Source organism: Gymnoscopelus braueri (genome assembly GCF_963280865.1).
Source record: "Gymnoscopelus braueri genome assembly, chromosome: 5".
NCBI classification, from domain to species: Eukaryota; Metazoa; Chordata; class Actinopteri; order Myctophiformes; family Myctophidae; genus Gymnoscopelus; species Gymnoscopelus braueri.
In genome coordinates, this window is record NC_137606.1 from 45,463,670 (window position 1) to 45,491,458 (window position 27,789).

Genomic DNA, 27,789 nt, shown 5'->3' on the forward strand with positions numbered 1-27,789 from the left:
CCCTCCCAACACAACAGTGGTCCCCAGGTTGATTCTCAGTCAGGGTGGTGGTCCCTGGTTCATAATCAGTTGAAAACCCATGGTGTAGAGGAAGAAAAGGAGGGGATCGAGAACTGACCCCTGAGGGACTTCAATCAAGTGGGCAAGGGTTGATGAGAGTCCCCTCCAAGTCACTTGGTAGGTCTGACCACCCATGTAGGAGGAGATCCATTTGAGAATATATTCCCTGTGATACCAAATTAAAATGTTAAAAAGATTAACAGAAAAGGGGAGTGTCCAGGACCAGGTGAAGTGGTTGTCTGTATCACATGCTGCAGACAGGTCAAGAAAGATGATGACTGAGGAGTGGGAGGCGGCCTGAGCGGCGGTGTATGCCTCTGTGACTGTGAGGAGTGTTTCAGTGGAGGGGGTGAGCGATAGAGAGAGAGCTGGTTAGAAACAATTCATTCAAGTGTTTTGGAAAGAAACAAAAGGAGTGATACCGGCCTGTGGTTCTTGACACTGGGCGGTTGAGAATTGGTGACAAAAGCTTCACGGAGGGGGTGGGGTAGCCCTTCAAGTAAAAAAACCTAGTCCAGAAGACAGAAATTAAACTCCTATACTAGCTTGTGCACAACTGCTAGTTTTCTACTCAATTGGACCTTAGCTGTGGTCCTGAGGGCCCAGAGAGCGGTTACTTTCCTACTTGGTTGTTAATTTCAGTCACCTGGTTCTCAGGTATACATTATTCCCTGATTAAACTAGGATAGAAAAACTGTTGAAGGCCATTTCTGTAATGTAAACCCATACCAGGTGGCAGTGACCGCTAGGGCTGTCATGATTACACATTTAAGACGACGATTAATTGTAACTCAAAAAATTGCAATTAACGATTTAATTGTGTTTTTGGCATTGAACATTGGAACATATGAATCAAAATGTAATTTCAGCTTTTTAGCCTTTGTAATCACAAATTGCACAGGGCAGATATGACAAATAACTTAAATATACAAAGACATTATTGACATATTTAATAATTTTATACAGATCTACATCTGAAGAGCTTCGTGGCGCATTAGCTTGTAGATCTGCTATTTCTAAAAAATATATATATTTAATAATGTGTGAACATTTTTCAACATGGAAACGATTATGCAAAAATAATTGCGATTATCTCAAATAACTGCGATTAGACGATTATACAATAATTGTGACAGGCCTAGTGACCGTGACCTCTCTGTGTCCTTCTTACCCCCCTGCCCACATTGACACAGCGTAGCAATGTACCCGTGTGTTGTTGTGACGATTACCGATTCTTGTGTAAGTGGTCCTTTCAGTGCTCCAGTGTAATGAGGCGAGACGAAGGAGGTAGTGGCCCATCAGGAGAGAGGACAGGAGAGGAGGAGGAGGAGGAGGAGGAGGAGGAGGAGGAGGAGGAGGAGTGGGGAGCTTGGCCCAGTGGATCGGCACAGAGGCAGTCTGGCTTTGGAACCAGTTTCATGGGCATGTCACTGTAGTGATGAGCTGGTGAACAGGAGCCTATAGTTCAAATTCCCCAAGCAGGTGGGCAAATCTGGGCGACCCGGAGAGCGACTATTAGACGTGCCTTTGAGCAAGGCACTCAGCTGCTCAGTAGGCCTGTCACAATTATTACATAATCGTCTAATCGCAATTATTTGAGATAATCGCAATTATTTTTGCATAATTGTCATAATCGTTTCCATGTTGAAAGATTTTCACACATTTTCAAATATTGAAAATAGCTGATCTACAAGCTCGTGACGCGTTGCAAGCTTGTAGATCAGCTATTTCTGCTATTTTTTACATGAATCTAAATTCTTAAATATGTCAATAATTTATTTGTATTTTTCAGTTATTTGCCATATCTGCCTTGTGCAAAATCTTTTTATCACGAAGCCTAAAAGGCTTCATATGTTCCAATGTTCAATGCCAAACACACAATTAAATCGTTTATAGCAAATCATTTGAGTGACAATTAATCGTCAACTGAAATGTGTAATGGTGACAGCCCTACTGGTCAGTGGCCAACTGTAAAATACAGTGTTTGTACTGGGCAACTGTCTCTGGCACCACACTGTCTCTCTGCATTCCATGTATGTGTTTACCTTGCTTTGGATAAAGTCTGTGTGTGTGTGTGTGTGTGTGTGTGTGTGTGTGTGTGTGTGTGTGTGTGTGTGTGTGTGTGTGTGTGTGTGTGTGTGTGTGTGTGTGTGTGTGTGTGTGTGTGTGTGTGTGTGTGTGTGTGTGTGTGTGTCTGTCTGTGTGTGTGTGTGTGTGTGTGTGTGCGTGCGTGTGGTTGAAGCGAGGCTTAGATAAGGGGATGTAGATCTGGTCATTCAGGGAACTTGTGAGCTCTGTTCTCCGAAGTCACACTTCCTGGTTACGTTAAATAACAGAAACACATCACAGCATAACATTCACCTGTGTTAGCCACTGGTGTTTCTCTAATTATGCTTTCATCTGGCCTCTCCCTAAATGTTGCATTGATCATGAAGCCAGCACCACAATGCAAAGTGTAATCCCAAACGATTCTAAAACTTTTAATATCAGTAGTATTTTGATACCGGTCGCATTCCAACTCCCAGCATGTGCTTGGAAGAGGTCTCGTTCCCCTTATTTATTATTTGTTGTATTTCTTTTTATTTACTTCTTGATTAAATAAAAACACTCAGATACATTAATCTATGTGCAAACTAATTCAGCCTGTAAAGGCTGATACCATTGATGCTAAATATGATTGTTGTGCAGATAGCAAGCTGTGTTGTTGGTCTCAGTGTGACGTTGGGGTGGTTATTCAGAGAACTGTGACACAGTTACATTTGATCAGATGCAAGGAGCTGGATGCTTCAGTACAACTGACCTGAAACCCACTCACCACAGTGTTGCACTGTTGCCTTCTGTTTATCTGACTCTTTCCCCCCCTGTCTTTCTCCCCCCTGTCTTTCTCCCCCCTGTCTTTCTCCCCCCTGTCTTTCTCCCCCCTGTCTTTCTCCCCCCTGTCTGTCTGTCTGTCTGTCTGTCTGTCTGTCTGTCTGTCTGTCTGTCTGTCTGTCTGTCTGTCTGTCTGTCTGTCTGTCTTCCCCCTGTCTGTCTGTCTTTCTCCCCCCTGTCTGTCTGTCTGTCTGTCTGTCTGTCTGTCTGTCTGTCTGTCTGTCTGTCTGTCTGTCTGTCTGTCTGTCTGTCTGTCTGTCTGTCTGTCTGTCTGTCTGTCTGTCTGTCTGTCTGTCTGTCTTTCTCCCCCCTGTCTGTCTGTCTTTCTCCCCCCTGTCTGTCTGTCTGTCTGTCTGTCTTTCTCCCCCCTGTCTGTCTGTCTTTCTCCCCCCTGTCTGTCTGTCTTTCTCCCCCTGTCTGTCTGTCTGTCTGTCTGTCTGTCTGTCTGTCTGTCTGTCTGTCTGTCTGTCTGTCTGTCTGTCTGTCTGTCTGTCTGTCTGTCTGTCTGTCTGTCTGTCTGTCTCTCTCTCTCTCTCTCTCTCTCTCTCTCTCTCTCTCTCTCTCTCTCTCTCTCTCTCTCTCTCTCTCTCTCTCTCTCTCTCTCCTTCCTTGACTGTTTCTTTCTGTTGATCACTTTCTCTATGTCTTACTCACTACTGACCACATCACCCTCTCTACACCCTTTGTTTCTGTCTATCTTTCTTTTTCTCTCTGTCTCTCTCTCTCCCTCTCTCTCTCTCAGGAAACCTCATGGGGAGAGCCCTGGTGGGGTCAAGAGCAAGAAGCAGGTTACGAGGAGGAGGAATACATGTCCAAGCCCCCAGGACATAAACCGGGCCCTGCAGACCCCCAACCCAGCCCCCAGCCCCGGTGCTGCCAGCCTGGATGAGCTCATACAACGGTGTCTCAACTCCTTTGGTCCGTTAATCTCTTAATCTCTTTTAAATTTATTTTCTTTACTGGTTGTACTGCTTCAAAAAAAGTGACTGTCTTTCATAGCTCCATGTTCAAACAATATGTTCTTGAATAATCATCTCTATAAGAAGGCAACGGTTAATGAATGGAACTCGACACTATCATTAACTGTGTGAAAACCTCTTGGAACTTCTAGTCCTATCACCTATTCCGCCACTGAAAGCACTTGTAAAGTGCTTTATTGCAGTATTTCAGAGAGCTAAAATATGTTATTGTTATTGTCTCCGCCAGGCCGAAGGTGTGGCCAAGACTATGTTTTGCACCCTGTCCAGGGGTTATTATGGACATTTTGCTCAAACAAAATGTTTGCCACGGACATACAAAATGAGTGGTCAATAATATTACCAGGAACACAGCCCTAAATGTATACTAGTCCAGTAGACACGATGGAGAAAACACATGCTGTGTTTTTAAAGAGGGAGAGTGGTTAGTCCTCATCCTTAGCAGTTTATTTTATTTAATTAAGATATTAACTAGGAAAGCTGAGAGGGAAGGCGTAGATGGAGCAATATGTAACCCAGTTTCAAAAAGTGCTTTAAAGGTATTATTATTATTTCCATGGCCATCTCTGTACGTACGTCTAATTTCTGCTTCACTTTCTTCTTCTTTCTAAATTGAACTGATGGCTTTGACCTTTTCAAAGCATTAAAGACAATCAGAGACAGCGAGAAGAATAGTCATTTTCATCCACCGGTAATTATAATATCTAACTCAGGCTCAGACAGATTTTTCCAGGCCCAGTACATTAGGCACGTTCTGTAACCACCGCCACTGTTTGGCACCTGGTTTAACAAGGTTTGAATACCTGTCTGGCAGTGTCTTTATTAGAGTGTTAAAGGTAGGGTAAGAGATTTTCTTTGGTTAAAATAAGTGTTAAATAGCTCTATATTCTGATAGTACTCATTGCTATAGAGTGTTTGTTCAGTAAAAGGAGTCTCCTTGTCTCTCCAGCTCTTTATAAAACAGAAAATGCATTTTCGTTTCAGTTTCAGTTTCATTTCCAATTTTATCCAATCAGGATAGAGAACTCAATCAGGATATAGATTAAACAAGTGAAATTAGAAGTGATGACACTAAGAAATGAGCAGGCAAAATTGGAACTGGAAAATATAAAAAAATGAAGCTTAAAAATTGGTACTTTCTCCTGATTGGCTGAGATTTTGACACCTACCGGAAAATGTAGTTTCTGTTTATTAAAGAGCTAGAGAGACAGGGAGACTCCTGTTACTGAACAAACACCCTATAGCAATGATTACTATCACAATATAGTGCTTTAACCTTTTAACAAAATACCTTTTGTTTTAACCCAAAAATATCACTTACCCTACCTTTAATATAAAAGGACATTTCGGAAACCCAGCTCTTATCCTGTTAAATTAAGTTAAAATCAGGTCATTCATTGACATGGAAGATTTTTTTTCTGGGTGTACTGACACTCTATGCCAGTGGTTCTCAAAGTGGGGTCTGGGGACCCCCAGGGGTCCTTGAGGGGGTTCCAGGGGGTCCCCAGAAAAACTGCTTAATAGCATCAAAATCAATGTAACCATTTTAAACCTATTTTATACATCACCAGCATACAACAATGGACAGCAGGCATCTTGATGAGCGTGCCTGTTGTGAATATGAACAGTGTGGATAATACAATATCTGTATGATGAGACACTTGCAATTATATTGATTTGAGTAACGAGGTGTCCAATGATAGAAGAGTAAAAGAATAATTTTCATATTGTAATTGTATCGAAGTAACAGTGAAAGTTGTGATGAATAGGCTACAAACTCAAATAAAGTACTTGTACTTTGTTACTTTACACCACTGGTATTTCTGCATTAATTCTGAAGAAAACCTGGAGACTGGCAAGTCAGCCACTGTATAATGGCTCTAGTAAAAAAAAAGTAATCAAAGATTTGCATCGGACACGGACAAGTCTTGCCACAGACTTGTTTGTCCGTGTACAGACACATTGATGACCCCTGACCCTGTCTGTCCGTCCGTCCGTGTGTCTGTCTGTCCTTGTGTCCGTCCATCTGTGAACAGCTTATCTCCGGCACCTTTGGCTCGATCGACGTGAAACTATGCACACACACTCCCTGGACATTTTTCACATCTGCCTTTTATAGCGCCACCAGGAGGCAGATTTTTGCAGAATACAGTCTTTGATAATACTCTTACAGATTTAGTCCAAACATCACGTCCAAATCGGTACACATTATCTCTATAGTCACGTGATCAACACGGATCTGTCCGATTTTTCAGATTCCATCCTGATTGGCTAATATTGACATCTAAAGTTTTCAGGAGTGGCTCGTTTTGAACAAAATGCCTCAAATCATGAACGCAGTGTTTGATTGCCGTGAAACTTTGCACGCACATTCCCACTAAGCAGAGGAAGAAATGTCACCCTTTTCACATTGTCCCGGCAAGGAGGCCGATTTTTGCAAAACTAATTTTTTATATTACTCCTACAGATTTTGTCCAAACATCACGCAAATCGGTTCACATTATCTCTATAGTCATGTGATCAAGAGGGATCTGTCCGATTTTTCAAATTCCATCCTGATTGGCGAAGTCCAAACATTGCTGGCCCACAATAACCTACCTGACCTGGCGGAGACCTGTGCTCCGAGGAGCACTTTTTCTAGTTGTTAATGGTTAAATGAACCACTTGTAGAATGTACGCTCTTAACATCCTGTCAATAAAACTTTAAAGTGGTTGTGTTGTGTTCGTTTCAGACTCAGAGGGCAGGCTGACCAGCACCCGAGGCTCCCAGCTGGTCCACATGACGCTGATGATGCACAGCTGGGTGGTACCGTCCCAGACCTTCGCCCAGAAACTCCTCAACCTATATCCTTTATGACACTCTGATTGTCCCTCACTGTCCCTCACTGTCTCTCATTGTCCCTCACTATCCCTCATATTCCCTCATTGTCCCTCACTATCCCTCATATTCCCTCATTGTCCCTCACTATCCCTCATATTCCCTCACTGTCTCTCACTGTCTCGTACTGTCCCCTACTATCCGTCATATTCCCTCACTGTATCTCACTGTCTCTGATTGTCCCTCATTGTCCCTCACTGTCTATCATTGTCCCGTACTACCGCCTACTATCCGTCATATTCCCTCACTGTCTCTCACTGTCTCTGATTGTCCCTCATTGTCCCTCACTGTCACTCATTGTCTCCATACTGTCCCTTACTATCCCTTACTGTCCCTCACTGTCTCTTATTGTCCCTCATTGTCCCTCACTGTCTCTCATTGTCCCGTACTGTCCCTTACTGTCCCTTACTATCCCTTACTGTCCCTCACTGTCTCTCATTGTCCCTTACTATCCCTCACTGTCTCTCATTCTCCCTCATTCCATTTACACTTACAGCAGACTAGAACCAGGACAAGCACCCCAGTGTTACTGACCTATGTCCTGCCTGTCCCTCCACATTCACAACCCCACTGTTCTCCACCCCATGCTGTATCTGTGCTGCACAACATGCACGCTGCTGTAAAGCTACTGCCTCTACCTGTTGATTGATGATGAAAACCATTGTTAAAGGAGAATTCCGGACATTTTAAGTGTTATCTTTGATGTGTAGTTACTCACTCACCGAGTTATGAAGTGGCTTTGAGTTTTTCACGCGATTCCCCTGTCTGTGAGTCTGGTCGACCCCCACTATTGGCATAGTGGGAGGCGCGTGTCTTAGTGAAAATCGCCTAATTCGTGAATGTTTTCCTCTCGCGTGAAATCTCGCGTCTCGCGAGATTTCCCGTCCTCGGCTCACTGCGCTCCTCGGGAAATCTCGCGAGACGTGAGATTTCACGCGAGAGGAAAACATTCACGTCGCTGACCATGAACGCCAGCTCGTGAGTGATAAACAGTGCATGTGAAAGTATCAGGAGACACCATGAGGAGGATTTGTGGAAAAAAAAGAAGTTTGGAGCTGTGGAATTAGGCGATTTTCACTAAGACACGCGCCTCCCACTATGCCAATAGTGGGGGTCGACCAGACTCACAGACAGGGGAATCGCGTGAAAAACTCAACGCCACTTCATAACTCGGTGAGTGAGTAACTACACATCAAAGATAACACTTAAAATGTCCGGAATTCTCCTTTAATAACAAGACAACCTAAAGGTGTGCATACTAGTTGAGACATGCGGCTCATAGCCTTTCATGTGGGCCAAATCACACATGAAATCCAAGTGTGTTTCAGCCTAAGCTTGTGTTAAGTACATTTACTCAAGTACTGTTCTTAAGTACAATTGTGAGGTACTTTTACTTTACTGGAGTATGTCCAAATTTCAATACTTTTCATTCTACTCCACTGCAAATATTGTACTTTTTACTCCACTACAAGTACAGTATATGAAAACTTTAGTAAATTGTTACTTTGTAGATTTTGATTATTATTACAAAACATACATAAACCACTTCAGCCCTATTTCAACTTTGGCTATTTGAAAATAGCCGATCTACAAGGTCCCAACGTGTCACATTGTGAGCTTGTAGATCTGCTATTTTCAAAACATTTTAATACATTTTAAGGCATATGATAACTTGTGAAACGGGACGTTCTGCATAACGACTACTTTTGTATGTGTATACATACAAAAATGAGTACTAAAAGGATAACACAAAAAAAGTCCTGTGGACTTGTTTCTATTATTATATGTGTGATTAAAATACAATATAATCACACATATAAAACACTATATATACGAGACGGGAAAAAAGGGGTGGGGGGACACCTTTCTAAGGGAGAAGTGATATTTGCTTCCCCCCCCTTTGGCCTCCTGAAAGGTGGATTTTCAGGCCTGATTTAAAGGAAGCCAGTGATCCACATTTTTTAAGGGGTGGTGTCAGGGTATTCCACACTTGATGGCAGTGCTGTAGAAGGATAATTTCCCCATGTTTGTTCTATAGGTGAGTGTTACCAGATCGTTGTTTACACTCCCTCTAGTATTGTGGCTGTGGGTGTCGCTCACTTTTTTTAGGTATTAGTCAGACATGCGGGTATTGAGGGCATTGAGGGCAAAGTCGAATTGACTATTTTGAAAGCCAATCCCATTTTTATTCATTTTACTTTTGGTACTTTAAGTATATTTTGATGCCAATACTTTTGTACTTTTACTCAAGTACATTTTTAATTACAGACTTCTACTCGTAACAGAGTATTTCCAAATTGTAGTATTGATACTTTTACTTAAGTTAAAATTGAGTACTTTTTCCACAACTGGTTGCCTCTTTTAGCGCCCTCAGGTGGACAAACCTTTTAACAGAGTGACATACATAAAGGTACAGCCTCATTACAATAGTTTTGCACTCACTGCTCCACCAATCACCACCACCACCATCATCATCATCATCATTATCATCCTCATCATCATAAGAGTGCACTGCTATTGGCCTATCCTGCTCCCTATTGGTCCCAGTCACATGTGCATTAATCTCTAACAATAAAACAGAAGTGGCTTTGTTTCACGCTGCGTATTTACTGACTTTGGACAAAGCTGATTTTAAGTAGGTCTGAGTGCTGGTGTGTAGTTTGTTGTGTGTTGCCTGCTGCTGTGTAGTGAGCTGTCATATCATTGATCTTCCTTGACATTCTGGCACCTATAAGGACTGTCCCCTTGAGAAGAGGGGACTGAGGAGGCCACAGATCTGTCATCTTATCAGGTTAGTGTGTGCCTTTTCCCCAAACCGTGTGTTTCTTTAGTCGTGCCACTATAGAGTGAATAGTGAGGATGATTTGTATTCATATGTCAGATTTGATCATTTAAATGAGCTGTAAATTATGTATTTTGTTGAAATAAGTGTTAAATATATGTATAATTTCTGATAGTAATCATTGCTATACTGTTTGTACAGTAACAAGAGGTGCTGTTTAGTAAACATAAAATACATTTTCAGTACGGGATACCGATTTTATCCAATCAGGAGAGGGAACTCATACAGGATACAAGACAAATAAATGAATCACAAGCTGATTCTCTCTGATTGGATTAAATTGGTATCCCGGCCTGAAATTTTATTTTCTGTTTATTAAAGAGCTGGAGAGACCCTTTTACTGAAAAAGCACTCTATAGCAATAATTGCTATCAGAAAATAGAGCTTTAACCTTTTAACAAAACAAAAAAAAAGTTTTGTTTTAACAAAAACTTGTATAATAGTGGAATTTCAGTTGAATATTTTTTTACCAGGTTGTCAAACCTGGTCTAACAAGAGGCAGACCTACTACTCATCATTCGACAGATTACAGATTTGCATTCGACACTTTCATTTGCATTCGACAGATTTGCGTCATTGGCTGTCCTTTAAGCCAATGGGGATATTTCCCCATTTTCCCATACTCTGAACGGGGCGGCCTCGTCCTCCCAAGCTATGGGACTAGACACGCCTCTCGCCTCTATGCCTAGTACTACACACGCCTGCTGTCAAATGTACTTATTTACTTTACATGCGCGCTTATCCAGTACTTGAGTAAATGTACTTAGTTACTTTACACCTCTGTGTGTGTTGTACTCAGACAGACAGAACATTTTCGCCGACGACTTCAGTTCACATCGCTCGTCCCTGGCACAAAATAGATATGGGGGGGGGGGGGAGGGGGGGGCTGTGGACAAATAGATATTAATCTGGGGGTACTTTACTTTACGCGAACGGCGTTCTTCTATTTCGCCGACTGTGTTGTTGACGGACAATGGATGCACGCTTATACAGTACTTGAGTAAATGTACTTAGTTACTTTACACCTCCTCTGTGTTATATGCAGACAGACAGAACATTTATTTTTCGCCGACTTCACATCGCCCGTCCCCGCAGGGAAGGGGGTTCCCTGCCACAAAATAGATGGGGGGGGGGGGGGGGGCTGTTGACAAATACATATTAATCTGGGGGTCCATGAACATGTTTGAGCACGCGAACGGCGTTTTCCTTTCGCCTCCGAGGCACCTAACCCAGTAGAGACGCGAAAGGAGGTGGGGAGGGAGCCTGGCTGTGTTGTTGACGGACAACAGATGCACGCTTTTATGCGAAACAACAAAAACACAACCTGGCGCAACAGTTGCGTGCATTAGCGCAAGATGAGGACAAAGGAAACGTATGAAAAGGCTACTACAGCAGGCTACAGTCAAGTTGGACTGAATGACTGAAACGGCTATGCCGTCGGTTTCAATCACCGTCACACAGAGTACTCACACGCGCATACTGAAATACTCTGAAAACAGCCGATCTACAAGCTCACAATCATTGTACAGTACTGGAGTAAATGTACTTAGTTACTTTACACCTCTTAACAGACGAGCATACGTGTTGAGGCTCCGAAAATCTGTACGAGCCACAACTCTGCGACCGTTTCACTATCTCTCGCCCCTAAACACGGTCGCCCCTGATCGCAACGGTCTGGGGTGAGCGATCAGCGCCGTTCTACCTCGCCCCTAAACACGGTCGCCCCGGATCGCAAAGAACGGTCTGGAGTGAGTGCTGCTCTGCCCTTCAGTGCATATTTGCATGCACATAATGATATTGTTGTTGTGGTTAAGTTGAAATAATAGTTGCACAACTTGTAACAATAGTGCTGTATCATTAATTTGTTGCAGTAATCAATTCATTATAATATATGTATAATGTATGTATATGTATATATATATATATATATATATATATATATATATATATATATATATATATATATATATTATTATTTTTTTAATTATTTTTTTAAATTGACTTCACTTGTAGTTCTTAATCCACTACATGTATAAGGGTACATTATTAATGAACCAGTTGAGGTACTTCTACTTTACTGGCGTATTTCCAATTATCAGTACTTTCACTTCTACTCAACTACATCTCACAGGCAAATATTGTACTTTTACTCCACTACAATTATTTGCAAACTTTAGTTACGTGTTACTTTGTAGATATACATTATTATAAAACATACATTTACCACTTTAGATTTTATACCTACAAGCTCACAACATGACAGACAGACACCAGCGTGCACACGCGCACGCACGCGCACACACACACACACACACACACACACACACACACACACACACACACACACACACACACACACACACACACACACACACACACACACACACACACTTTATATTGATAGCCAACCAATGAACCTCTCTGTGGAGTTATTTTGGTTGCATTGGAATGGCTGAGATTTCATTTTAAAGACCACTTTTACATTTTGTGCTGCAGATTGGGGGGAAAAAAGCCTGCCGCAACCTGGTATATTATGACTTTGTCATTTCTTGTTTTTCATTAAATTCCAAATATCTCCCCTGCGTATATGTGTTGCTACTGCATCTGAGTCAGAACTGCTGGCTCCGCTGTGGTTCTGGGGTATGGGTACTGTAAGTAAACATGTGTGCTTCTCTGTGGTGTCCTGGGTAAGGCAGTGGATCAGCCAGGTACCGGCCGTGTTCGAGGCGGACCCCCTGCTGGAGCAGATTATGGGGGACCTGTGGGCTCTGGTCCGGCCCGACGGAGAGGAGACCACCTCTCAGATCTGCAGCGACACCTCCTGCCCGTGAGTCATCAGGATGTTAAAGCTGCAAATCTGTACATGTTTACTGTATGTCCTAGCCGAGGACTCGACCTCAAGAGGCAATCTCTGTTTATTGCACATATGAACTTGAGGCAGTACTACTTGTCAACAAGTAGGCATGCCACCCGACACCAGAGACGATATACATGATTTTGCGCAAACATGATGTGTGTTACGTAGTTTATACTCCATAAATATAGGTTAAAATAATGTTTTATTGATTAAATACCATCTTTTGTCCTGCAGTCATTGACATGGCATTTATATGACTTACGAAAGATCATGGCTGTGTTAATTTGTTGTATATTTCGGCACCATTTTATGATGTTTGAAAAGCGCTCTACAAATAAGTTTTATTAATTAGCCATGTTTATTCTCTAGCGGTGAATCTCTTTATTTACAACTGTCCAGCGTTCTCATGTTGAATTTTATTTTATTTATTGATTTGCACAATAGGAATCATATTCATACACATACATAGTATACTACTTCTTTCCAAGGAAAGATAACAGAATATTATTGTGCAGGTGAGGTAAGAAACCCTAGGAGGGCTTATAAGAGAACCTCACCGTTTACATTAAATTACATTAGATACAATTAGAATGTATTAATATTTAAAGGTAGGGTAAGTGATATTTTTTGGTTAAAATAATTGTTAAATAGCTCTATATTCTGATAGTACTCATTGCAATAGAGTGTTTGTTCAGTAACAGGAATCTCCATGTCTCTCCAGCTCTTTATTAAACAGAAAATGCATTTTCAGGTCAGGATACCGATTTGATCCAATCAGGATAGAGAACTCAGACAGGATACAGATTAAACAAGTGAAAGTGAAAGTGATGACACAAAGAAATGAGCAGACAAAATTGGAACTGGAACACTATAAAAATGAAGTTGAAAAATTAAATGTGTACTCTCCTGATTGGCAGATTTTTGTCACCTACCTTAAAATGTATTTTCTGTTTATCATAGAGCTGGAGAGACAGAGAGACTCATGTTTCTGAACAAACACTCTATATAGCAATGATTACTATCAGAATATAGTGCTTTAACCTTTTAACAGTCTAAGAAATAAAACAACAATGTGGTGGTGTTTCCCCCAGAAGCTCTCACGTCTACATACCGGCGACGCCCGCGGTGAAGAAGAGAAAGGTGTCTTTGATCTTCGACCACATGGAGCCCGACGAGATGGCTGAGCACCTCAGCTACCTGGAGTTCAAGAACTTCTGTAACATCTCTGTGAGTTTCATAAGAATATCATCATCTTTCATCGTCATTATAATCCGAAATAAATATATCACACATCATACATCATTTCTATTATCATCGTTCACCACAGAACATAGGAGCACTTTCTGCCTAATTACTGGTCTTTTTGGGGTTTTCTTTTACAAATCGTATTATGGATTTGTAAATAAATACATATTTTCGAAAATACAAAAACAGACCGCCAATAGGAAGTGCACCCATTTAAGAAAAACATCACAAAACAATCACACTGCTCTTAGGATTAGGTGTTTTTGTTGTCTTTGATGCAATTTCCTACAGTTACTCTCACCGGGGTTAATATCACAACCCCACCCTGTGCCCTTTTCCTGAACCCGGCTCTGTATACTAAACCAGGGTTAACTCCAACCCCACCTACGTCCCCACCCCCCCAATTCACACCTCACCCACTCACATGCACTCACATGCACTTACTTACTGCTGGGGTGTTTCCTATTGTTTGTTCAAGCTCTTTGTTGTAGAAGAACTTCCTTTCCTCATAACTGCAACTTAATTTCTCATAATACTGAGATACTTTTTTCTTGCAATACTGACACTAGAATTCGGGAACAAGTCGGAACGATGCAAGTTGGAAATGCACGCCCAACTATGGATTCCATGCCAGTCTAGGTCGTCAGTACTATGACGTCATATTGATGACATCATTGTACTCCATATATGGGGATTTGTGGTTTTATCGATGAAATCCATGTGATCTCTCCTCTGTCCACTGCCCTTTGTTCTTTTTGCTAGTTCCTGGACTACCGTAGTTACGTGATACGGGGCTCTGTGAGGGACAATCCTTCGCTAGAGCGCTCGGTCATGATGTGCAACGGCGTGTCCCAATGGGTCCAGCTCATGATTCTCAGCAGACACACAGCCCAGCAGAGAGCCGAGGTCTTCACCAAATACATCCATGTTGCCCAGGTAAACTCACAGTCAGTTAGGTTTCTATGATGCTAGTAGTTATGCCCCATACACTCAGGAATAAATAACCCATCAAAGCTGTCCCGGATCCTCACACAGCGTTAACTTCACCCACTGGTAGGGTAAAGCTGGGCAATATATGGATCAATATCATGGGTGTCTGAGCCCTTATATGAAGGAGAAGCCCCACTGATTTAAGAAAATGTTTTAGCACTCTGCAGTCAATCAATGCTTCATCATCAAATCCATTCCACATTGAGAGAATGCACAAATCAATGACGTTCCACACCACATCTTGACTGCTACAGTACCTGCAGTCAAGATGTGGTGTGGAACTGGTGACCCAGGCAGATAAAATGCACACACATTTACACAAGAGTGCAACGCTAGATGCTCGGACGCACCGGGTAATTGAGTGGTGAGTCATACATACACGTCAGAATAAAATGTTAAGATTAATGTTACCAAAATAGTGACAAGATGGGGAGGGAGCGTAGTTTTCATTTGATTGTAGAGTAGATTGGTTTGACGATTGCTCGGTTATATAAGCTCCCTCACACAGCATGAGAAGGCTGGGTGCTGGATCAAAAGCTCAACATGTAATGAAAAAGAATAACATTTGCACACCCACAAAGTACTCCCGTTTGCAAAAATATATTTGGTAATACATTTGTGTGCAGATTTTATTCTTTTTCATTACCCTGAGATAACGTGGACATATGGAGGCTTTTTATTTATTTATTTTGGTCAAATAGGAAGAAAGTAAGTATTATTATTCAGTTAACTTCTGCTAACTTACAACCTTAGTAATGGGCAGGCTTGTCAGGCAGTCTTGTCAGGCAGTCTTGACAAAGAAAAGCCTGGCTGGCCCAAAACTGGGTCACTTGTAAAATTGTTTTCCTTTAACACAGCGTTGACGTCTGTCCCTCAAGATGAAAGCTCAGCTCACAACCTCACGTGCACAGGTTCACATGTGCACGTGCCTGATATTGCACAACAACACTTTTTTAATTCTCGTGAATCTCTTTATTTACAACTGTCCAGCGTTCTTTTCATTTGAGTTGGGCACTGGGTTAAGATGTTAATGGTTATTCATGTTGTTGGTTTATGTTCTTTTGGACATATTATTTGTCATTGTCATATAAATAAATGTTACTGGTTACGAAACCGGTGATCTGTTTGCAATGACCATGACACCCCCAGCCCTTACATTGTCCCACCCACATTTTCAGTGCTTCCTATATGGGAAGCACTGAATATGCTCCCATATGTTATACAGCAGTGGTGCCCAAATTTTTTAGCTTGAGACCAAAAAGAGAAATGTGATGTCTCCCTGGGACCCAAACTATAGTGAAAATAGCCGATCTACAAGCTCACAACATGTCGAGATGCAACGTGTTGTGAGCTTGTAGATCTGCTATTTTCACTACTACTTAAAAGTATTCTTCCCCTCTAATTAATGGGTTTTTTTAATGGAATTCTTTTGAAAAACATTAGAATAAATTTTTTAACATTTTTTTTGTTTTTTTAAACATATTTTGAAATTATAATAATTAAAAACAAAATGTAGGAAACTAAAAATAAAGGGGTATTTACTCGCGACCCATGAAAATGTGCCCAGAGCAGTAACAGTTGGTACTGATGTACAGCCCTGAATAATTGCTTCAGCTAAGCATGTTTTTCAGAATCTATTAAAGCAGCACTATGTAACTTTCCTCTTCTACCTTGGATTTGAACACGGTTACCTGCGCAAATCCTGACATTTTTACCATTGAGCTAATAGAGCTAATATCCCCTGCTTGCTCAGGGGATAAATTGAATCTTGACCATCAGGTCAACATTTTCGGCAGATCCAGTGTCTCTAGGTGAGACTTGACCTTTGACACAATCTAAATGTCTCAATAGAAGAGCAGGGAGACAAAATACAACCACCCCAATTGTATAAGTTATATTGTATTAACATACTCGACCATACAGATTGGACAACATTACATTTTATTCAAAAAGAAAGTTACACAGTGCAAGGAATCTGACTTGGTGAGCATGCAGACCAGACCAGATTTGTTAAACTGACATTTGTAAAAGTTACTTTGGACTGATATGTACATGTTCTCGTTAAGCTACGTTTAAGAAAGCAACCGTGTCTCGTATGGCTGTACTGATTTGCTCATCTCTTGATCCGTAGAAGTTGCGTGCCCTGCAGAACTTTAACACTCTGATGGCAGTGACTGGAGGTCTGTGTCACAGCTCCATTTCCAGGCTCAAGGACACCTCCAACCTGCTGCCACCGGACATCACTAAGGTACTGTACCCATACTGATCTTACCAGCTGGAATGTACAATTAAACTTCCAAGTTATTGGGCGCTCGGGTGGCGCAGTGGTTAAGTACCTGCCCACCACCGCAGAGTCTGGGGGTCCACCGCGGTGCATCCGGCTTTGTCGAGCGATCTATACGTACGTTATTGGCCCGTGTTTCGGGGGAGGGAAGCCGAGGGTGGGGGGGGGGCTGGTGATATTTATCACTGCACCTATTATAACAGTCTGGGCGGCAACTGTCAGCAGGGAGTGTTGGGCGGGAGGAGTAAAGTGGCGTACATACTAGACGGAGATGGGGATTGACGTACGTCGGGGGTGAGGAACTGGTACGTTCTTTACGTCAGTGCATTCAGTGCATTCATAGTTTGACACGTTTCTTATGCGTGATTAGGGCCAAGAGGCTATTCATCGTCCAGAGGGAAGCAGTGAACGTACGTCAGGTACGTCAGGCTGACGGATGACATAATCGACGGACAAACCCCCCATCCCCCCTCCCCTTTTTGGTCTCCCCCTCCGTTCCTTATGCATACTTAAGGGTCTTACGTCGAGTATGAATAGGCCTTAAGATGGAGGCTCTACGTCCTCCCGGTAGGATACAACAGCAGTGACAACACACAGGAATGTGTGTGGGGAGGAATTAATTGGCATAATGACTAAATTGGGGAGATAAAGGAGTAAAAAGCTAAATCAACGAACAAACGAAATTTTATTTTATATTACAATATATGATGCTGATCGGTCCAGGATGCAATGAAGGGCAGTGGTGAAGATCAGCATACCGCACAGTATAGCACAACCTTTACAATTTACAATTTACAATTTAAAATTTACAATTTAGCAGACGCTCTTAATCCAGAGCAATTTACAGTAAGCAAGGAAAACACGAGGTAATACATCAAATGCATAGAAATAGTCATCTAGGATCATAAGTAAACCAAGAACCTATCATCAGTCTAAGTAGTATAATACCGAAAAGTCTGTACATTGAAACTATACACCCTATAGGATACCATTATACTACATTGTCATTATTTCTAAGAAAACAAAAACGACGTTGTCACTAACTTGCTAGGTTACGGGTAATGGGTAATGTAAATAAGGTGGATGCATTCAGATTCGTATGGGGAAATATTGGTACTCATTTCAATTATGTTTTTTAATCGGTCAACAACATTTTTGGGTGAAGCAATTTGCTGAGCAATCCTCCGTCCAGGCTATAGGATATGTGTCAAAGGCTATGGACTGTAACTAGCCAAACGGGTGCCTGTCTGTCTGGCTTAGAGAGCATCAACACTTAACTAAACAATATGAGGTGTAATTGGCAATGAAATGTTTCTGGGTGCCAAAGCTGCTTCCTTCGTCTCACTCTTATCTCCGCTCTAGGCGCTGGGTGAGATGACAGAGCTGCTTTCCTCTCGCAGTAACTACAGCAACTACCGGCGCGTGTACAGCGAGTGCAGCGGCTTCAAGGTGCCCATCCTGGGCGTGCATCTGAAGGACCTCATCTCGCTGAACGAGGCCCTGCCCGACTACCTGGACGAGGACAAGATCAACCTGGGCAAGCTGCAGCATCTGTACAGCAACATCAGTGACCTGCTGGCCATCCACAGCGGCGCACCACCCTTTGAATCCAACAAGGACCTCCTTCATCTGCTCACTGTGAGTGCATGAAAACAGTGGGCAGAGAGCAAAGGGCTTGAGATGGTGTTTGTCATCGCTTGGCAGGGTTTTATGATTGGTCATAGCCTTGTGGTGTAGTGGGTAGAGCATAAGTTTAGTCCAGGGACGTTTTGTTTTGACGGATTACTGTCTCTGATGCCAGGAGACAGTAATCAGTGTTGCCAGATTTTGTGAGAGAAATAAGCAACCAGGTATATGAAAACAAGCACAAAAGAAGCGACTAGGCCACATGAGCACTTTAAACCTACAGTGTACTGTATACATCGGCCATTTGAAAATAGCCGATCTACAAGCTCACAACGCGCCGCGATGCGACACGTCGTGCGCTTGTAGATCTGCTATTTTCAAAACAATCTTTAAATCTTAAAAAAGTTTTATCAACACAATAATAATTTCACATAATGTTTTCAGATGGGGATACGTGTACAATCACATATTAATCTGGAGGTCCTTGACATGAAAATGTTTGAGAACCACTGGTTTAAATAACATTTAGGAAGCAAGCCCAAATAAGCAACTGCACTTTAGAAACAAGCCCAAAAAAACGCAACCCGCAAACTACCAATTATTTACAAGCAACTGAAAAACAAGCCCAAAGTCGCTTATACTAAGCGGACATGTGTTTCTTTGATAACATGAGAACGGATGAGCGGATTTTCATAAAACCGTCTGGGAATGAGACGACGGCTGCCCAGAAGAGATTATTTACCTTTGGGTTGAAAAGGTCAAAGGTCACAAGAAAGAGATGTACAGTAGAACAATACCCGTTGGTATGGCAGGGTTTGCCAGGTGCATTTGTTCAGGAAAATTCATACTTGCACATACAGTATGTGTACAATTTCATCACATTATGCCAGTCAATGACATACTGTTGTGCCGCTTGGCTAAGGAACCATGTGTGCCATCTTGACTGGAAGTGAATCCCACCAAAGTCTCTCCTACACTGCGTGCGTCAGGCATGCAAACAGCCCGAGGTGAAAAAGGTGACAACATGTTGTTTTCTTTCGGGTCAGGTGTCACACAATTGCCCTATTTGGGTTCAAAAAGGTGACTGTAGCTGAAAAGTGACACTTTTGCATGTCTGGTGCGTGCGTGCGCGCGCTAATCTTACATACTACTGGGCCGACCAGCATCATATTTCTTACATGTTTTGTACACACTGCCAAAAAGTGAAGGACCTCAATTCCCTAATATGTTTCATATCGGTTGTGTATTTGTGAATTCATAATCTCAGAACAATCACCCCGCCAGGCTATGGCATATGTGTCCTGCAAGGCTATGGAATGGTAGCCCATCAGGCACCTGTCCATCTGGCTAATGGGATCAACACTACTAACTAGCCAATTACAACACTCTGGTACTGGTACTAGTGTAGTGCTTTAGCTGAAGTGACAGTCTTCCCCACCAAATTTAACTCACAGAATTGACGTTGAGTCCACAAATCTCATCATGTCCATATACACTTTCGATGTGACAATTGTGAGTCACAAAGAACTGTACCAGGCATCGTGCAAGTAATGGGAATACTTAGTGCCCCCAACAGCAAAACATTTCATATAATTTCATTTTATATTATTTATTTTTTTAACCAGACTGAAATGCCAACTTAGAGTTGAGAATCTATGCATGTAAAACATATATATATATATATCAGGGAATCTCTTAGTTAAACTAACTACTACATTGTTCTTGTGCAGTAGGTATTTTTTTCTGTATTGGTGAATATTATAACTCAAGGACATAAAGATGATCGAAATACAGTTTTTCTCAGACCACAGCGTAGACAAACATATACAAGTTCACAACAAAACAACAACATATAAAAATGACTATGTTTTCCATTTAGTCACAAGCCTAGTGTCAACTGACCACTGCCTCGCATTGCATAACATCCTCTCGCAGAGGAGAAAAGAAAACCACACTAATATTTCAAATCACAACCTTTGATTTATTGGTGATGAAACACAATTGACACAACAACCAGACTGTGTTGATTACAGTTAAATTTGAATGGCAGAAATCTGAGAGAAAGAGGTAGGAAAGTAGACAATCTGTATGTATGAGTGAGAGAGGACAGAAGACAGTGGTACAGTGATGTACAACTAGTAGTGGTACAGTGTACCACTTCTAGTTGTACAGTGATGTACAGTACAACTGGTAATAACATGTCACACTGCTGTGACATGGCTGTGTGTAGAAATGCACATTAGCTGCATACATCGATCACTAGTATGATTACTAATGCATGCCAACTGGTGGAGATTTGCTCTCTACTGAGCGCACCTTTCTAGTTGATCATTCATTACGTAGAAGAATGGTTTTTGGGGGACTTGTAAATGTAAGCCTTAACCTCTGCCTGTTGTTTCCTCAGCTCTCTCTAGATTTGTACTACACGGAAGACGAGATCTACGAGTTGTCTTACACCAAGGAACCCAAGAACCCTAAGACACAGGTTAGTATTCAGAACCACAAACACTTTATCTGCAAAAATAGAGTTCATACAAATAATTTGTTTTTAGCATGTGTTGCAATGTTAGACGATCAGAACATGATCATGTTGACATTTAAGGGACGATCACACATACGAGGCAGAAGTATCAGCGTCCTGTTCACTTCCATTCTATGGGATCGAAGGGGTTGCGGTGTGTCGAAACATCACGTTCAACGCGTGAAGTTCAACATTGGTGAACTTTAACTGGGCGTCAACCCAATAGGAAAGAAGCGCATCGTTGACATCACTTGACAGGCTTATTGCTTGTAGTTCTCTTTCGGTGAGCCAATTACTACAAACTATAGACCACTCACCATAGATATATAAACCTCATATTTTGTGGGAGTAATGTGCCTCCTAATTAAAGCATGTATGCCCCAACGTATGCCTATTGAAGCAGGAGGTCTCTCCACAGTTAAAGTAATCCTCACTCGCTGAATTCTCAACCGATTTTCACACAGTTTGGTTTCTTATGTAGTTGTGTTATGATATTAAAAAAAATATGGGTTTCATACCAAAACATCTTATCTTACATAGATAGTAACAGTAATGGTTATAAAACAGGAAAAAAGTTTAATTTCAGGTTCTATAACTCAGGTATATTTCTTGCAGTGGAGTTATGGCAAGCTTCCCCACATACTATGGGGGTGGTATTGATGTGCTGCCGTACAGGGGCATATATCTGTCTATGTATGTCTATGCTGCCCACAATCCTTAAGACTACATGAGTATTCGACGCCTCAGCATACGCTGGGCGCTGGCTACACCGCTTCTGACTCGTATGTGTGACTGTACCCTTAGCGTAAGTTGCCACAGGACATTTCACAACATACAAGTACAACAGACAGCAGACTATATACATAGCCTACACACTGAAGTGGTGATGAATGGTAGAATTGAAGACCCGTACAATCCTTCATTTACCTCTGTTCCAGCCCCATAGACTCATAGTTGGATCAAGACTATTTTTCTGTGCAGCTGAAAAAAGGTCTCTTTTTGTCATTCTTTTTGGGTCATTTTGTAATTCACAATCAAAGAACATAATGAACCTTTTGTGAGTTTTTAACTTGATGCTCTCTTAACACCTGTCATACACTGTAGAATCCTCAGTGTTAATGTATCCATTTGTAACTGAGAGAATAAAACTTTAGTACACTTCAGTGAAATGACCGTAGAGGGTTGTACTGTGTATCATAGCCTCATTTCCACTCAAGGAAGGACAACGGCATCATGCCAGGCTGTGGGTGTCAATTCTGGTACAAAACAAAACAATAGCATCGAACGGATTGTTGAGAAATCATCAAAGGTAGCCACATCAAAGGGGCATACGTCATGTTAGCGTGTTATGTGGTGGGTGTATGTGTTCAACATCATCCCTGTCTCATCATGGCTCCTCTCTCTCTCTCTCTCTCTCTCTCTCCCAGCCTGTGACTCCCGTTAAACCACCGGTGGTAGCAGAGTGGGGCTCCGGGGTCAAACCGAGGCTGGACCCCGACACCATCTCCAAACACGTCAAACATCTGGTGGACGTGAGTACGGAACAGGAGTTTGAATCCAGAGGACCCTTAGCCTGGAGGGATGGTCACGCTGAGATTGGCTAATCGGCACACATCTGAAAGGGTGTGTGTCAGTGTCAGAGAAACAGGGGACCCCTGTCATTATACTGTAGATGCTGTCCACAGCGTATGTTGATAAAAATATGGACACATTTCGATCAAATAAATAATAAGCATTAATAAACATTATTGATATTCATATATCAAATTGTTCTGTATTTTTGTTACTCTGCTGTCGATCATGAGCAGATGCTCATCAACCTAGTAGCCAATCACACCGTGAGAGACCGTCCCTCCTGTCCGACTGCCAATCCAAGGAAATTAAATATAGCCTAATAGCTGAGGCAGCATCACCCAAGCCTCACCCAGGGTATGAGTCATAACATGCACAACAAAGATGAACTCCTGGAGTATTACAATAGATGGCACAAGAGCACACTCCAATCATCTGGCTGAATGGCAGACTACGCTCTAACTGCGCATGTGCTATCACACCCCAGGATGCTAGCGGATATGTAAGCTGTGACATATCCTCTTTATGTTCACTTTAACCCTGCCAACGGCCTCACTCTTCTTCTTTCACTTCCTCATTGCTAAAGCAGAACCAACTCAACAACCCTGTTGTGCTTGCAAAGTGAAACTCAGCTTTCGCTGACAGTTGCTTTGTCTCCCCCTGCAGTCCATAATGATGAATTACGACCAGAACCAAGATGGCTACATGGTCCTGGAGGACTTTGAGAAAATAGCGGCCAACTTCCCCTTCTCCTTTTGCACGCACGAAACTGAAAGGTGAGGAAGCACAGTTACGCCACCGCCTCTGGTCTTAAGGTGTCTTTTTAGGACTGAACTGATCACAATCACTAATATTGTGGCTATCCAGCCTTCATCACTGATGGTTGCAGCCTTCATCACTGATGGTTGCAGCCTTCATCACTGATGGTTGCTGATATAAGAAACGTTTGTGAGGCATATGGAAGAATAGACAAGAAAATGGTTTTATTTCTGAGTGCATATATTTTACATATAATTGTGTTAGTAAGTAAGTACATTTCATTTATATAGCACTTCTCACAGAGAGGACTCACAAAATTCAAATTAAATTGAATTAAATTAAAGTAGGTAGAACAGAAAAAGCCTGTACAATTCATCTCAAGCAGTACAGCAATTAACAACACAAACAATCATGTAACAGCTGCAAAAGCTTGTTCAAATAATAGCGTTTTAAGGTTGGTTCTTAAAAATGTCCACAAAAAAAAAAAAAAAATCGAAAAAAAGGAAAAAGCACCACAGCCCGTAGGCTACGGGATCGGCGGTTAAGCGTTGGATTTAACGGCCCGTAGAACTACGGGCCCGGCGGTCAATGTGTTAACAGACCCTGTTCAGCAGACCTTAGGGCCCTCCCTGGCACATAACGTGGGACCAGGTCGGTTAGGTTTCCGGGGCCTGACCATGCAAAGCTCTATAGGTGAGCACCAGGACCTTGAAATGGACCCTAAAGTTTTCAGGAAGCCAGTGTAAAGAGGCCAGGACTGGGGTGACGTGGCACCTTCTGCTGGACCTTTTTGAATTAGCTGGAGGCGGTCCATGGTTGATTTATTGAGGCAGGTGAAAAGTGAATTGTAATAATCCAAGCGTGAGGAGATAAATGCATGGGTAATCATCTCAAGTTCTGGGAGGGAGACAATTGACAATTGAGTTTCGCAATGTTCCTAAGGTGGAAGAAACATGTCCGGGTAACTGATTTGATGTGTGTGTCAAGATGCATGGACTGATCAAAGTTAACACCAAGGTTTCTGAGGTTGGGGTGCACATTGTCTCTGAGGGAACCAATAACATCAACCACCTAAGTTAGGAACAATGCTGTCAGGGGCAACAATAAGCGCCTCAGTCTTGGCTTCATTTAGCTGGAGGATTTTTTTTGACGTCCAGGCCTTAATGGCAGACATACACTCTAGTAAGGGACCAGTCGAAATTTACAGAAGCGGGTCCCTGGAGGAAAATAGGGGAGGGTCATGCCTTTCTAATTTTGGTCCAAGGGAGGGTCAGGTAATTTTACTTTGAATCCAATGGAGGGTCATGCAATTTTGAATTAATAAAATAGTCCGTTTTTTATTTACCTTTTTAGTACAGCAGAACAGTGGTCAATGACCCCTCTCTATTTCAAAGGATACAAAGGATTCAAATCAAGTAACACCGTGGTCTATTTAGAATCAATGATGGTCGTTAACAAGTCAAGCCAGTGTGAATGACCCAGTCAAATCTATTCAGCGTCTTAACAATGGTGGATGAACAATTGAGCAAAAACTTCAACAGGCGTTATAGTCCGTGAGCCAGGACCCCAAATATGGGGTCATCAGTATCATCTGAGGGGAATAATTCTCATAATGTTTTTTGGGTAGGTATACACCCCCAGTGATAGGAAAAATGTGATGTGTGTTATCACTCATGCCAAAACACAGTTTTCAAAATCTGAATGAAGCATTCTACTTCAAACTGATAGTTCTCTTTTATTATTGACCCTCTCTCTTTGAAAAGTGGTTGGGATAAAGCTCAGACTATATATTGTTCAGTAAGGTTGTTAAAATGAGCATATCTAGATTTTTTTCCCTATTACAGGCAGTGACAACATAGTGACTATATAATTATGACATAAGATGTAGTTTCTGGTTTTCATGAAAGATGGAACACAAAGGTTTCCTTTGTAAATTACCTAAAGATCCATTTAGATAAGAATAAATTGTATACTAGGCTACTATTTAGAATGGAGGAATGTTAGTGACTCACTCAGGGTCCCAAATTAACACCCACCAGTACTGCAGTATTTGCAGTCAAGACACTGCTACAGGAACCCAAATGTGGGTAAATCTAATATTTGGTGAGTAAATTAAGGAGACCATCCACCACTCTGGACGTTATGTATTTCCTAATATACTACTGTAGATCTGCTGTGCTCCTTGTTGTTGTAGCACGTCTGGGGTAACTAGATTAGGCAGGGGTCCATAGCTATAAAATGACTTGAAGTTGGTGGCCTCAAGACTGTGAGAAAAATAGTTCATAGTTAACCGTTTAGCCGTAAAGCGTTAAGAAGTGTAAGTGAGAATCTGTCAGCATCACAGCCTTAAACATGTACAGTTGTTAGTAGTATTGGTGTATAAAGTACTTGAAGACCATACTTGAGTAAAGGTACAGATATCTTACTTGAAAGATATTTTACTCCAGTAAAACTCAAAAGTCACCCATAAGAAAATCACTTGGATCACAGTGTTCAAGCAGCTCACATTATGTACTTTCACCATTACACCAAAGAAATAATTATTCTTCTGCATCCATTAGCTAGTTTTATACAGTATGATTCATTCATCCTCAATAGTGTCCTGGGATGAATGATGGTCTAACTCTGAACTGATTGGATCATTGTTAGAGCTTGTGCCTTCATCATCATTTTATTTTCGGTCTCAGTCCCCTGTTTTCCACTCAAACCCTGTGCCCCTGCTCGCCGTCAGCGTGTCATAACTTCCACAACTGCCTCCCAGTTTTCCCTCAATTTTAACCATTCTCCCCCTTACTCTTCCGACAGCACTCATAACGCTGAGGAATTATATCGCCTCTTTGTTGTCACATGCTCCTCAATATTGGATTCCGTTGCTCCTTTTAAATCAAAGACAAAAAGCACTAAAGCACTTTCAGAGCCCTGGCTCAATAGCTCCACTCGCTCTCTCAGATGCGCCTGCCGGCGTGCTGAGAGAAGATGCAAGAAGGATAGGCTTCATATCTCGGTTGAAATCCTACGTGGCTGTCTCTTTGACTACCAGAATGCAGTCAAATTGGCCAAGACCAACTATATTTCTGAACTAATCTCCAAAAATAGCCATAAACCCCAGGTTCTTTTTAATGTTCTCAACTCCATCATCAATCCCCGTGAGCCCTCTCCTGTTGTGCCTTCACTCGCCCTTTGTGAAGATTTTCTCACCTTCTTCACTGCTAAAATCACCACCCTCAGGTCAGCTCACACCCCTACTGCCTTTACGCCCCCCCCCTTATCTCCTCCTATTGCCACCTTCAGCCAATTTGACCCTGTTTCTCTAGCCCAACTCGCCGAAGTCATCTCGCACCTGCGCCCTACAAATAGCCCCGCTGATAGTATTCCCTCCAGTCTCCTCAAGGACGTGTTTGACACTGTTGGTCCGAGTATCTTGTTGCTCTTCAATACCTGCCTCTGCACAGGCTCAGTCCCAGCTGCTTTCAAACAAGCCGTGGTGCAGCCTCTCCTCAAAAAGGCTACTTTAGATCCCCTTTCCCTTTCCAATTTTAGGCCAATATCACAACTCCCGTTTCTTTCCAAAGCCCTGGAAAAGGTAGTCTACCTTCAACTGCAAGCTTTTTTAACCACTCATGGCATTCATGATACATTTCAGTCCGGCTTCAGACCTGGACATAGTACAGAAACTGCACTCCTAAGAGTCCTCAATGACATACGCCTTATCACAGATATAGGCTGCCCTGCAGCCCTGGTACTCCTCGATCTGTCAGCTGCTTTCGACACAGTGGATCATCGGATCCTGCTGTCTAGATTGGAGCACCATGTTGGCATTTCTGGTACTGCCCTACTATGGTTCAGGTCTTACCTTACCGACCGTAGTTTTAAAGTTAGACTAGGCGATTTTAACTCTAGTGTGGCCCCTCTAACCTGCGGCGTCCCTCAGGGTTCCATCCTTGGTCCCATCCTCTTTCTGCTCTATATGCTCCCATTAGGCTCACTCATTAAGCAACACAATCTATCATTTCATTTCTATGCAGATGATATTCAGCTCTATTTACCGTTAAATATGACCAGCACTGACCCCGCCCAGCCACTGTTAACACATTGAATGCCAAAAACGGTCCGGACCGTTTTTGAGGATCCAAACGAGAAGTGCCGAAAACGGTCCGGACCGTTTTTGACCCAATTCTATTTTTATACATGTGGGCCACGTGGGGCGCTAAAACGAAACTTTGACATCACCCAAGGAGTTTCTGAGAAGAAGAGGCTGGATCTGGCTCCATGTCAAAAATCCTTCCGGTCGGCGTTTTCAATGTTAT

At 42.2% G+C, this 27,789-nt stretch overlaps 1 protein-coding gene across 4 annotated transcripts in view; it reads left to right on the plus strand.

Annotated features, from left to right (window-relative positions):
• Positions 1 to 27,789, plus strand: part of rasgrp4 (RAS guanyl releasing protein 4) — a 40,531-nt gene that overhangs the window by 5,480 nt on the left and 7,262 nt on the right. For 2 of the 4 annotated variants that reach the window (XM_080427791.1, XM_080427794.1), the window contains exons 2-12: positions 3,674 to 3,849; positions 6,641 to 6,752; positions 9,515 to 9,577; positions 12,321 to 12,455; positions 13,577 to 13,712; positions 14,493 to 14,666; positions 16,852 to 16,968; positions 18,367 to 18,642; positions 21,035 to 21,115; positions 22,561 to 22,683; positions 23,390 to 23,499. In XM_080427791.1, the coding sequence (XP_080283917.1) occupies positions 3,674 to 3,849; positions 6,641 to 6,752; positions 9,515 to 9,577; positions 12,321 to 12,455; positions 13,577 to 13,712; positions 14,493 to 14,666; positions 16,852 to 16,968; positions 18,367 to 18,642; positions 21,035 to 21,115; positions 22,561 to 22,683; positions 23,390 to 23,499 (1,503 nt within the window). The remainder of the gene's footprint in view (positions 1 to 3,673; positions 3,850 to 6,640; positions 6,753 to 9,514; positions 9,578 to 12,320; positions 12,456 to 13,576; positions 13,713 to 14,492; positions 14,667 to 16,851; positions 16,969 to 18,366; positions 18,643 to 21,034; positions 21,116 to 22,560; positions 22,684 to 23,389; positions 23,500 to 27,789) is intronic. The other 2 variants (XM_080427793.1, XM_080427792.1) reach the window with 2 other exon arrangements.